Source organism: Daphnia carinata, chromosome 4 (assembly GCF_022539665.2).
Source record: "Daphnia carinata strain CSIRO-1 chromosome 4, CSIRO_AGI_Dcar_HiC_V3, whole genome shotgun sequence".
NCBI classification, from domain to species: domain Eukaryota; kingdom Metazoa; phylum Arthropoda; class Branchiopoda; order Diplostraca; family Daphniidae; genus Daphnia; species Daphnia carinata.
The window spans coordinates 236,583-249,702 of NC_081334.1; the positions used below are offsets into that span (position 1 = coordinate 236,583).

At 45.1% G+C, this 13,120-nt stretch overlaps 2 protein-coding genes across 2 annotated transcripts; both read right to left on the minus strand.

The window, feature by feature from the left end:
* Positions 1 to 10,927: 10,927 nt before the first annotated feature.
* On the minus strand, positions 10,928 to 11,726 carry LOC130695146 (neuroglian-like). Its single transcript, XM_057518277.1, has 3 exons — positions 11,407 to 11,726; positions 11,121 to 11,331; positions 10,928 to 11,045 (listed from the first exon to the last, which is right to left on the minus strand). Exons 1-2 carry the CDS (start codon positions 11,642 to 11,644, stop codon positions 11,216 to 11,218), a joined length of 354 nt encoding a protein of 117 aa, XP_057374260.1. The 5' UTR covers positions 11,645 to 11,726; the 3' UTR covers positions 10,928 to 11,045; positions 11,121 to 11,215.
* A 71-nt stretch (positions 11,727 to 11,797) lies between these two features.
* LOC130695149 (neuroglian-like) lies at positions 11,798 to 12,797 on the minus strand. Its single transcript, XM_059494854.1, has 4 exons — positions 12,696 to 12,797; positions 12,456 to 12,622; positions 12,160 to 12,360; positions 11,798 to 12,075 (listed from the first exon to the last, which is right to left on the minus strand). Exons 3-4 carry the CDS (start codon positions 12,293 to 12,295, stop codon positions 11,801 to 11,803), a joined length of 411 nt encoding a protein of 136 aa, XP_059350837.1. The 5' UTR covers positions 12,296 to 12,360; positions 12,456 to 12,622; positions 12,696 to 12,797; the 3' UTR covers positions 11,798 to 11,800.
* Between the last annotated feature and the right edge of the window lie 323 nt (positions 12,798 to 13,120).

Consider the following 13,120-nt stretch of genomic DNA (forward strand, 5'->3'; position numbering starts at 1 on the left):
GAGACCAGTCTTCGGAAATGACCAATGGCGATCGTCAGCCGACCGAAGAAATTTGGATTGGTGGACGGCCGGTCGATGCTTTGGTCGACACGGGAGCGGTGATTTCAGTTATCTCACCATCGTTGGCGAGTAGATTGAAATTGAAAATAGTCCCGTGGGAAGGACCGATGGTCGTGACGGCCGATGGACAGCCGATGAATCCGAGGGGGAAGGTCTCCCTCACGGTCACGAATAAAAACGCGTCCGTGGAGGGTGAAGCCTTGGTCCTGAAGACATTTGGACCAGAATTTATCATGGGGAGAAACTTACTGAAGCTGTTCCGAGAGCTGAAAATCTGCTTTAGTAACCTGCCAATAGTGGAACTAGGAGCCATCCATATGGAGGCAAGCGGTGGGAAAGAAACCGTGAAGAAAGTGACAGTGACGGTGTGTGTGTGACGGTGCCGAAGAGAAGTGCGGTGCCAGTAAAAGTGTCCATCCCTGAAGCGGGAAATGACGCTATTATGTTACTGAGACCATCGAAGAAGCTGTTGCAAAATAGTGGACTTTCGGCGGGCCATGCTCTCATCGACTGCTCGAAGCCAGAAGCAGTGGTTCACGTGATGAATGTTTACCATGTGGATCACGTGATCGTCGAGGGAACTTCCATCGGTCACCTAATGCCGATTGACCAGGCGAGCAATCTCTCGTTGGAAGAAAGTGAGGAGAGGGATGCAGCTAAAGAGGTCGGGGGCCGGTCGGGAAAACCGTGGAAACCAGCGGCGTTTGATCAGTGTGTAGCGTCAACTCTGGCGGCGCAGGATCGGAACGACCTAATTGATCTGCTCACACAGTTTCAGGATGTGTTTGCGGACAGTGGGGAGTGCTTGGGCCAGTGTAATGTGCTCGAGCATGCGATTCCAACAGGTGGGGCAGCGCCGATTAAACAGCTGCCAAGGAGACGGGCATGGAGGGAGCGAGAATTGATTAAGGAAGAAGTCAGCAAAATGCTCAAACAGGGAGTTATAGAGCCGGCCCGAAGCCCCTGGTCGTCACCAGTCGTCCTAGTACGGAAAAAGGACGGAAAGTGGCGATTCTGCATTGATTACAGGCGGCTAAATGAGGTGACAACGAAGGATGTGTACCCACTCCCACGTATAGACGATGCTCTATCCAAACTGGAGGGAGCAGCTTTGTTTAGTGTGGTAGACCTACAAAGCGGATATTGGCAGGTCCCTGTTTCGGAAGCCGATAAGCCGAAGACAGCATTTGTTACACCTGACGGCCTCTACCAGTTCCGAGTGATGCCGTTTGGGTTATGCTCAGCTCCGAGCACTTTCCAACGACTGATGGACATGGTGTTGGCAGGATTAAAGTAGACCGATTGTTTGGTGTACATGGATGACGTGGTCATCTTTGGAAAAGACGCAGGGGAGCATTTGGAGAGACTGGGAAAAGTCTTGTCCTGCTTCCGGAAGGCCAATCTGAAGTTGAAGATAGAAAAGTGTGCCTTTGGGAACAAGCGTGTGAGAATGCTGGGCCACGTGGTAAGCAAGGCCGGAATAGAGCCGGATCCGGACCACTGTAAGGCCATTGAAATGTTCCCGGGGCCAAACCTCAATGCCAATGAGAAGGCAAAGAGAAAGTGGGTCAAAAGCTTTGTAGGCCTTTGTTCGTTCTACCGGAAGTTCGTGCCAAATTTCGCCCAGGTGGCGTACCCGCTTACGACAATGGAGGGGAAGGGTGTGTTTCGTTGGGGAGAACCGGAACGAAACAGTTTCGCCGAGTTGAAAGCTGCGCTGGTGAAGGCAGCAAAGCTTGCTCATCCAGACTATTGGAAATTTTATGCTGAAGGAAGGCTTGCTGTACCTGAAGACGATCAGATTCGGTCAGGAATTCGACCGCCTCTGTGTGCCTCCGGAGCGGCGGAAGGAAGCGTTGTCGTGGGTTCATGATGAACCTACGGCAGGGCATCTGGGGCAAGGAAAGACCCTGGAAAAGGCTAGGCAAAGATTTTATTGGCCTAAAATGGACAGAGCTGTTACCCGGTATGTCCAGAGCTGCAAAAGCTGCCAGACGCGGAAGCCGGATCAGGGAAAGACGAAGGGTCTGATGGAGATCACACAGGTGGGAGGACCTTTCGAGAGGATCGGAATTGATGTCCCTGGCCCATTCCCACGATCCCGCAGTGGGAACACAAACATTGTGGTTGCAGTAGACTACCTTACAAAATGGATGGAAGCACGGGCTTTGCCGGATGCCACGGCCCGGCAAATCGCAAAATTCTTCGTCGAGGATGTCGTGCTTCGACATGGATTTCCACGGGAGTTGACTTCAGATCAAGGGAAGTGTTTTACAGCCGCAGTCACCCGCGAAGTGTTGGCATTGCTGCGACTGTCGCATCGCATGACGGTGCCTTACCATCAACAAGCAAACGGCCTGGTGGAGAGACAGAACAAGACGCTAGCGACTTGCTAGCGATGTACGTGGATGAAAGCCACGAGGATTGGGACGAATTCCTCGGATTTGTAACCTTTGCCTACAACACTGCCCGACAGGAAAGCACCAACCATACGCCTTTTATGATGGTGTATGGAAGAGAGGCAGTGATTCCGGCGGATCTTCTGGCGGCGACAGGACCAAACCAGCCAAAACTCGTCGACGCAGAAGACCTGATGAAGGCAATGATGGAGCTGAGAGAGGACGTCAAGGACCGGCTGGCCATAGTACAGCAACGGCAAAAGACGCAATATGATGCCAGAGCGAGTGTGCCACCAGTGTACGAACCTGGTGATTTAGTGTTAATCTTTCGTTCTTTCGTCCAGAGCGAAAGAAGGGGCTCGCGGAGAAGTTGCTGCATCAATACATGGGTCCTTATAAAGTGGTCAGACAAGTTACTGAACTAAACTATGAACTTCGGAAACCAAGTGGGAAAAAAACTATTGTAGTGCATGTGTCTCAAATGAAGAAGTTTGTAGTGAAATCGGACGACGAGTCCGATAGCGAAGAAGAAAGTGAGAAGGTAGTGGATGCCGAAACCGAGTCGGGTGTCGAGTGTGTTGACACCGGCTCGGGAGAGGCACGTGCCGAAATGGAAGCGGGTGGGGCGCGTGCCGATAATGACACGGGGCCGATACCCGAAGCTGACAGTGAAGTGACACCTGACACCGACCCTATTGGAGTAGCTGTGGAACAGCCAGCGAAAAGAGAAAGGGGGAGAGTGAGGCGCCGTCCATTGGAGCCGATCGCCGAACTGGACGAAGGCCTACAAGACGAAGGAGGTTCCGCAATGGACTCGGCGGCGGAAGCACCGACGGGTCGTCCTACCAGGAAGAAACGGGCACCCGGATGGATGAAGAACATGCTGTTCTTTACATTGGTCTGTGTCGTAGGCCAATTGGTTCAAGGGAACGAAATGAAGGGAAAATTCGTTGTTACCGAGGGTGCAGTGTTTCACCCCGAGGGTACTTTGGCACTGGGCGACTCAGAATGGGTTGTCATTTACGACGTGCCCACCAAGCGGGTGGAGCAGGTAATTAAATTGGTTACCGCTTGGATAGACGATATGTCGAGTGCCTTCGGCAAAGCGGTAACGGGGAATTTCCCTATGGAAGTAAAACCGTTTTTGGAAGGTCCGGCGCTTGATTTGGCTGAAATCAAGGCAAGAGCGGAGCGTCGGAGGCGGGAATTCCGAGAACTAGAACGAGCTTTGAAAGGCGACGGAACCCGGCGGAAGCGCGGATTGATCGACGGGGGCGGCCAGCTTCTTAACTGGCTCTTTGGAACCGCCACGACGAAGGACTTGGAAGCCGTGCACTCGAAGCTCGAGTCATTCGACAAGAGGGGTCTGGAGGTGGTGCACCTGCTCCAGGAGCAAGCGACCTTGTTAAATGTGACTATGGGACACCTGGCGGAGCATGAGTCGGAAATCAGTGCTCTCATGGCAGTGGCGGGGCAGATGCGTCGAGAACAGGCACAGCTGAGGAAGGTCTTCAATGATAGCTGGACTCACCTGGCTCGAGAGTTACTGTTCCTGCAAAAAGTAACAAGGTCTGTGGAGAAAGCAAATAGAGCGCTGGACTGGACGGCCGAAGTCCTACACGGTTGGCAAACCGGCCTAGCGGATGCAGCTATAGGGAGATTGTCACCACTCCTTTGTCCTCCGAATGTACTGGCTCAAGCGCTGGATTCGGTTCGACAAGCTTTGCCCCAAGGCTGGGGACTAACACCAGCATTACAAGGAGGAAATGGCTGGAGAGCGTACCAGGAAGCCAGGGTGGAGGCGGCGCTTGTGAGTGGGAACGTTCGATTGTTTATTCATCTGCCGGTGTTCGAATTCAATTACGCCTTGCAGATCTACAGTGTGTTTCCCATGCCAATAGCATCCAGCAAAGAGGAGTAAGTATCCCACTCCTACGAAGGTTTGGCCCCATACTTGGGAGTATCGCCAGACCGTCAACTGTTCGTCGAGTTCAACGTCGACGAGGCCCGAAGATGTGCACCCTACATGGGCAGTGTACGCCCTTTCCTGAAGCCTATCGATCGGAAAGGGAGGATGAAGAGCTGCGCAGCGGCAGTCTTCCTGCAGGAGCCGGAAGGGATTCAGAGGAACTGCCGTTTAGACAGTAAAAAGTGGACCGGTATTGACCTGTTTTACATTGGAGGAAGAAAATGGGGTTACGCAGGAAAAAATAATGTAACCATAGTGCTTCAGTGTCCTGGGAAAAGAATAGGGGGAATAGGCCTACCGCAAGTGCTGCCGGCAGCGGGAGTAATAAAAATTCCAAGATTGTGTTCGGCAACGTCGGACGATTGGGTCCTACAAGCAAGCTTTAGACAAATGTTACCGGTGAATGTGACGAGTGTCATCGATGAGGAGGCCGCCGGGATGCTGAGCGGCCTACTAGCACCAGTCCTGGAGCAATCGCAACCGGTGGTAAAGAGTTCCATCATGGAGGAAGCGCCAGCCGCCCTTCGAACGCCTACGCGGATAGACCTAGCAGGAGCGAGCTCACATCTGAAAGCAGTGGAACGTCTGCGGCGCCAGTGGGAAGAAGAAGGGAACGCCAAGCGCTATCCTTTCGAATGGTTAATTGGATGCCTGTTCCCGGTGCCGCTGCTGGTGTACCTATGGTTCGAGTATCGGAGGCTGAGCAGTCACGTGGATACCCTATTGGTGGATCGTCTTAGGCAGGTGCGGGAGTCAAGAGATGAAGATCAAGGCGAGCCCGGCCCGCATGCAGTGGAGTGATTGTCTCCGTTAAATTTCAGTTACTTTGCCCTATGTTAAAGTAGTGAGTATGGCCTGTATGTGTTAGCCATTTAGAATCTATTAGTGAAGCATGGGCATTCTTTATGTCATTCCCTAGGAACCCGTTTCTGTAGGTAGGAGGGGGGATGTAGCGCCAATGTACTTTGGCGCTTAGCATCAGATGCTAAGTGGCCTAAATGTGCGATGTCAATGGACTTTACCAATCTGGCCGGATGTCATAGGCTTTAAGAGCCCGTCTGCGGCCGGCTAAAGGGGCAGTCCAGTGTAGTAAGTCTGTGTAGCTGCAAGCTGTATTAGTGCTGTTGTCGTGTAGTGCTGTCGTGTAAAGCTGTAACCTGTCTACGAATACATAAATCCAGTGAAACTGTTACAATAATATCATTTTAAAATACCTTTTAAAGCTGTTTGGTTGAATTAGGGCCCAAAAGGTATTTTTTTATTGCTTGTTGCTATGCTCCCCGAGCCAAAATGATCCCATAATGAGGCAGAAATTTCCACTCAACACAATCGGTAAGTCCAACGGACAGTTTCATTAACATGTACATTTCAGCAAATACTTAGCATGTTCTTCTTTAAGGTATTGATGGGATTCTTGGTGGTCAATGGTTACCTAATATTCCTCGTTTTCACACAAACAACTCAAACAACTCTTGACGTTTTAGCAAATGTTTTTAAAGACAATTTGCTACCTGTTCTTTTATCAGTTCTGAAGGATACGCTTTTCTGTGTGGATTGGGAGGAATTTTGGCACTTCAAGCGATTACCAAATGTATCCACTTTTATTGTTATTACGATTGGTTTATTGGTACCAACATTATCTGCTTTTGTAGGTTGCATGACAGGAATGGTAGCTCACCTTATTCTTGCGCTAGTCCCCTTCTTAATTAACTATCTCAGAGAAAAAAGCGTTGGTCCGTGCCATATCACTTGCTGGACTCTTAAGTTGCGATGCTCATTCGGTTGTAGGTCAACCACACAATCACTGTTTAAAACCGCTAATGACTGAGGTTGCTACAATTAATAAAAAATTTCTCTAGTTTTATCCTTTAAATTTTTAAATATTATCCTATAGTTTCTGAAACGGATCCTGAATGGCAACAAGCGAGTTCAACAGGCCGCTTGTTCAGCTTTTTCCACTCTTGAGGAAGAAGCATGCACAGAATTAGTACCTTACTTGGGCTTTATTCTGGAAACGTTTGTCAACGCTTTTAGCAAATATCAGCATAAGAACTTACTGATTATTTTCGGCGCTATCTGCATGCTATAGCAGACTCTGTGGGGTCACCATTTGAACAAGCTTGACTACATCAATCTCCGCACGCCTACCCTAATCACGAAGTGGGACGTGCTAAAGGGCGAAGATCTCTTTCCATTACTTGAAGTACCGCATTGCTGTCTAATTGTCTTCTCATTGCAAATCTCTACTTTCTCGGTCTCATTTTAGTGTATATCCAGTGTGGCAACAGCATTGAAGTCTGGATTTCTTCCCTACCGCGAACAAGTACTTCGCCGCTACGTTTAGTGTAGCAGACACTAAATCAGCACATTGTACGTGCCTTAGTCGCAGCAACTAATTCTTACAGTAATAATACTACCTTAACAATTATTATTTTTCCAATAAATTAACAGGCTAGTATGCAACAATCCGATCAGTTTTAAGCAACTGACAAGGACTTCATGATTGCAGTACTTGATCTCTTGTCCGGACTAACAGAAGGTCTATGCGGTTATATTGAACGTCTTTTAGTCGCGTCAAATATTATGCAGCTTCTTTATCAGAGCATGCAGGTGTGTTCTACCTACTTTGTTGACACATATATAAAATATTAAAACCTTCATTCACACACAACAAGGATCCCATGCCTGAGTTTGCCAGCCGTTTACTTTGTTGGGTGATTTATAAGAGCTGGTTTTCAACGTGTTCTATCATGGCTACGTATGTTCAAAATTGAGTAAGATTTGATGACATAAATATATCACAATGTGTTATGTAATGTCTTTAACATTTTGTCATGTCATTTGCCGTGGTCTAATTTTTAATAAAATAATTTTTTTTTACGAGAGTTCAAATTTATAACGAACATTTTTACGTATGGTCATCCTTAACAAAGCTTTTTCATGATGAATCCTAATCTAAAAGGCCTTTTCGAAAACGATTTAAAACATGGTTAATTTTTTTTTAAACAATGTTTATTTCGGAAAAAGAAATAATATTTGAAACTCTTCTTTGCTGTTGTAGGGACGTCCTCAGGACCTTGTTTTGGCACCTCCACCGGGCTTCAATTCTAATAGCCGACGGACATCCATGGAACAACCCGATATGGCGCAGGATATCTAACGGATGTTCGGATCACAGTCGGACATCCGACGGCAGAGTTGTGCTATGTGGGGAATTGTTCAGTCATGAATAGGTCAATTTTTAAATCCCACATCTCTGATCAGCTTTTCTGTTCCCTACAATCAATGGAAATAGGAGACATTATTAAAAGGATCAATAGTTATTAACACTTTGCAAAATGTCGACCACAGACATAAAATACAACTAGAAATGATACACAGTGAGAACCTGAAGTTGCTAGACACACTTCAACCTTCCAACATCCACAAACGAATGTCTGTTTGTGGAACGTTGAGCCACCAGCACAGCCTTGTAATTGACGACCATTGCGCCATTTTCGGTCTCTTGTCTCCTGGTTTCCAATGGAAACGCAGGAAAAGGGATATCAAACGGAATAACCAAAGGAAGGGTAAGCATCCGTTTTTGTTTGTTATACAAGTTGTCACGAAGTTATTGGCCAGAACGTAACATTGTAAATGGGCATAGATGATGCTTTTCGTTGACGATATTTGTAAACGATATGGAAAATTCCGTAATAGTTCGTGTTTACTAAAAATGTAGTTTAAATAGCTTACGCTCTTTTTTGTACTACCATTTACCTGTAATGATATTTGATTGGAACTGTAAAGCATTCTTTTAGCAATTGAAAGGATGGCTTTACGTTATTAAGACAAATAGTAATAAAAAATGAACTCGGGAGGCAAGAGAACTGAAGGGAATGAGAACTAGAACTGGAACTGAAGAGAACGAGTCAGAGCGAGAGAGAACTAAGAGAACTAACTTTTGGGAACGAAAGGGCATCCTTTTATAGATTTTACATGTTGAGGGAAACATAGCATTTCCGACAGATGAGCTCCGGATATAAGTTATTGAATATCTCACGCATCAACTTTTCATATTCACGGAAATGTATGGCGTGATGTCCTACGCATGTAGAACATCCAATCAACAACAAGTAGGATGTAAAGTATAATATAAAAATAGAATTCAAGGAAATGTCAATGACACTTGAATTACTATATTTATAGTGTATACTTTAAAGATAATGAATAACAAACAATTTATATAATTTTAATATAAAGAAAACAAACAATGAAGATAAAATGTAATTAAAAGTTGTATTTTGATGACTTCGTTACAGAACCAGCAGAAAAACAGTGAGCAATTAAGCGCGACGTCAGGCAATAATAAAAACAGGACTTTCCTTTACCGACACACTTTGTTTGCTATTACCAACTCGGTAATCGCCAGCAAAACTGAAATAATGCACTAACTGGGAAACGAAACCTGATCACTGGCACGAGAGGCACGCATCCATCGATGCTTGTCATGTTTGCCAGAACTGAATTTTTTTGTTACAGGAAAAACATAAAATGTGATCTTGAAAAACACAGGGTAATTGAAAATCGTATCTTTACCCATCGATTGGAACTAATTGCCGTCGGCATTTGGTTACTTTTTCGTATTCTGAGCAAAATAATTGCCATCTATAGCGGCTGACTGGCGTATTATCTCAAAATAATTTTATCTCTTTTAACTTCTTTGCATATTGCCGCCGTAGAATGTAGAAGTTAGGGAAACAGCCGTCTAGCTATTTTCTAGGTAAAGTTTCATGCAGCGATTCGGCCACAGGAATCAGCAGCTTACAGCCACTTCAAGATCGAAAGTAAGTGCATTTCAACGGCCGTGTTATCCTTTTTCCCATCGCCGGAGAACGGCATAATCTGACGGACGAGCTGGCAGTCTCGTCCGTGGGCTGGCTAGTTATAGAACAATTAATTTCCTACATTAAATAAATTGTAAACTGTGGAAACTGGCCACTATGACAGAACTGACGTTGGCGATAACTTTTCCCAACGTAACCAATATGAATGTTGTTCGAATGCTGATTAGTCTCGTCAATCTTCAAACTGATAGGTAGCAAGCGTCATCAAGTCTCTTCTGAGGTACGTAAAGTAATCCAGCAAAATGTAACAAAACAAGTGAAAATTAAGTTTTCTGGGTATAGGTGCGTAAACTTGAGATTAATAAGGGAGGCTACGAATAAATGTTCACCTGCTACATCAGTGAGGTATGTGTGAGATCACTGTACATTGTGGAAAGACTGTGAAATCCTTTTAAACGTCTAATGGATAACGTTTAAAATCTAATGCGATAAGTTGCTATTGTTTCCTCTTCTAGTTTACCGTCCGCGTTGCATCGATGACCGTCGACGTTCTTATAAACGTAGTATATTGTGGTCCACATCGCTTACGACGGAAATGGGACCTACGTTAACGAAAGGCCAAGATACGAAAGGAAATGTTGCAATTAGAGATAGTATCAATAATGATGTGCACCCATCCATACCCTGATGGGAGCTTGTCTACCTGCAGCTTTCGAGCTACAGATCAGACAAACCCCTACTTCAGAGTTACATACCCGCTGATCGGAGAACGAAGACTTCAGGAGTACACAACCGCTAACAGGGGAACCCTGGTTGGATTAGGCGAAGACTTCGGAATTACATAGATGCCAGTAGGAAAATGAGGAGAGTCTCCGAAGAGTCTCTTTTTGCCTTGCAAGTTTGCTACCCTCGTTGAAAGATTTAATTCGGAAACACAAAATTTAACTGGGACAGTGTGTGTATCATTCGGTTAGAGGCAGAAGCAATAGCAAAGCAGCCAGAAACCAAATGAATGACAATATCGGCCTCGAAGAGGGAAAAAAAAGGAGGTTATTGTTAAAACATGCCTGTCGAGCTTTTATTCAAATTCATTTCCAAGGAATAAGGGGAAAGAGGGTTTCATATAAAAATAGCTGCAATCACAAGCCTGCCAATCACAAAGAAAAATCATTAACTAAATTTAAAGAAAAGCATTTCACAACCCCAAATAGTAATGACAACATCGAAAAAGTCGGATAAATAATCTTTGGGTGTCATAACCTGGCAACATAACAGAACTATACAGTCGGCTATGTTGAAAGAAGAGGCAGTTTCTTATTTTTTATTTATTCGCTATTTTTTTTTAATCAAGAGTGGCGATACAACATAAAAAAACCAATAAAAAAATAAAAGGAAAAAATAGTAATCAGGTAAACTCAATGGCAAAAAAAGAAATGCTGAAAAGAAAAAAAAACACGAAAAAAATAACAGCTCCAACGTGCAGGTTGGAAAACGAAAGCTGTCAAATGCAAACGAGCCACGCCCTTTTGCTTATGTTATCGATTCCAGTGTTTTGATAGATTCAAATAAATGTTCTTGTGTAGATCATGCTTTTGGTAAAGGACAGCAGACCTTGCACATCGATTTTCAAGCTATAGGAATTACATTAAACGAAATAGAATAAAAGCTTTTACCGGCTTCTCTTTCTCCGTAATCGGCCATGGAGTCATTATCTTGTTATCTTCGCTCTCGGGTGGCATTTTGGCACCGCTGTTCAACGACGCTTTGCTGGGCGCCCGATTGCTACCGACTCTACACGAGAAAACAAACCATTTGCATACCACCAACTCGAAATTGCGTTATAAATCATATGCTTCGTTAACGTACGGTTGAGAGTATTCATGGAATCCAGCATCTTCGTTGAAATCCTTGCGACCGTGAGTGGCCTCCCTCTCATGGACGGCGTACTTTCCACCTCTGTTTCACTTGATAATGCAGGCGAGGACCAAGACCAAGAGCAACCATGCAAGGGCCAGCATCATACCGATAAACCATCGGGTCGAAGCTACAGCGGATGATCCTTGGATGTAAGGTCCATCTGGACATTTTGAAAATCCATTGACATTAAAGACAAATGTTATGTGAATTTTGTTACAACTTTATGGCAACTTACCGGCGTACATCTCCACCTCTTCGGGGTCACTTTCGGTAAAGTAATCACCGTCGACGACAACGGCGCGGATCTCGTACAGTTGATTGGGTTCCAGGCCGCGTAAAATGGTGAAATTTTCGTCAAACTCATCTTCGCTTTTAATGTAGATGGTCTCGCCCTTGCGTCTGAACTGGACGAAACAGTGAGATCCCGGTTGGCCATCGACATTCGGATGCCAGACGACTTTGATGGCCGCCATACCGTTGTCCAACGTAACTTGGTTCCATGTGAATTGAGGCTGATCGGGTGGATAGGAATTGCCATTGCGAGTGCTCCTTTCAATGTAACTTTGGAAATGCACAAAAACATTAGCCATCTCCATTTTCTTTTAAATTTTTTTTTTCAAAAAATGAACTTACTCTTCACCCTCGCCAGCGATAGTCATAGCTTTAATGTGAAGGCGGTATTTCGTGTTGGGTTCGAGACCGGCCAATTTGGCTCGCGTCTGCGTCGGGTCTCGGATTGGCGGTTCCCTATCGATCTGGGGTTCAATTTTCGTGCCTTCTACTTTCTCGTAAAAAATCTTATAACCACGCAGATTGCCGTTGGGTTCTTCAGGTTGCTTCCAGATCAAATAGAAAGCTGAGGAACCAAGGGGAGCAGCTTCAAAATAGTCCACTGGTCCAGGCCCTAGAAAACAAATGAATTTTTCTGTTGTTTACATTCGTGCGATTGTCAGGTCATTCAAAACGTGATAAAGAAAAAGAAACATACTTTCTTCGGGCGTCTTGAATGAAAGAATGTCACTGGCCGGACCTCGGTAAGCCGAGTTAATGACGTGTACGAGATTGACCGTATGCGGCCAAATGACCAACTTGTTGACGAACGCCTTCGATGCGTTGCTGATCATTTCACGAGCCCGAATTTCTCCTTCCTTCTCTGTCCACGTTTCGATTTTCTAACCTTTGAAGTGACCTATGTAAAAAAAAAAAAAAAAAAAAATCGATAGAAAAAAAAGCTTGTTAGTATTTTTTTAAAAAATGACCCTTAGGGAGCGATTAGTTTTTTACCTTGCACAGAGTCCGTGTTGACTGGATTCCACGAAAGGATGGCGCTTTGTTCGTCAATAATTTGGTTCAACGTGAAATTGGACGGTGCCTCTCCAGCTCTTCTCCAGAGTACCCGGTATCTTCTTGAGCTGCCACGTTGGCTTCACCAACCTGATTGAACGCCACGACTGGAAATACAAAAGAGAGAGAAAGAGTTTGAACGACATCCAATTTTTCAATGAATAAATAAATGAATTTTACCTTTGATACGATAGCGTTTGAAAGTGGGTTGATTCGGTATGAGGATGGATAACTGTTTCCAGTCGGAAATCATATCGATGTTCCAGTCTTCTCCAGGTATGATAGGCTATGCTAGTGGGTAAATGTTCCACAGACAGACATTCGTTTGTTGAGTTGGAAGGTTGAAGTGTGTCTAGCAACTTCAGGTTCTCATTGTGTGTCATTTCTAGTTGTATTTTATCTTTGTGATCGTCATTTTGCAAAGTGTTAATAACTGTTGATCCTATTAAGAATATCTCCTATTTCCATTGATCGTAGGGAACAGCAAAGCTGATCAGAGATGTCGGATTTAAAGAATGATCTACTCATGACTGAACAATTCAGCTGTACGCCTCCTCCTCCACACAACGAGAAACTGAATTGACAGGTTAGTTTTTTGGTTTTCA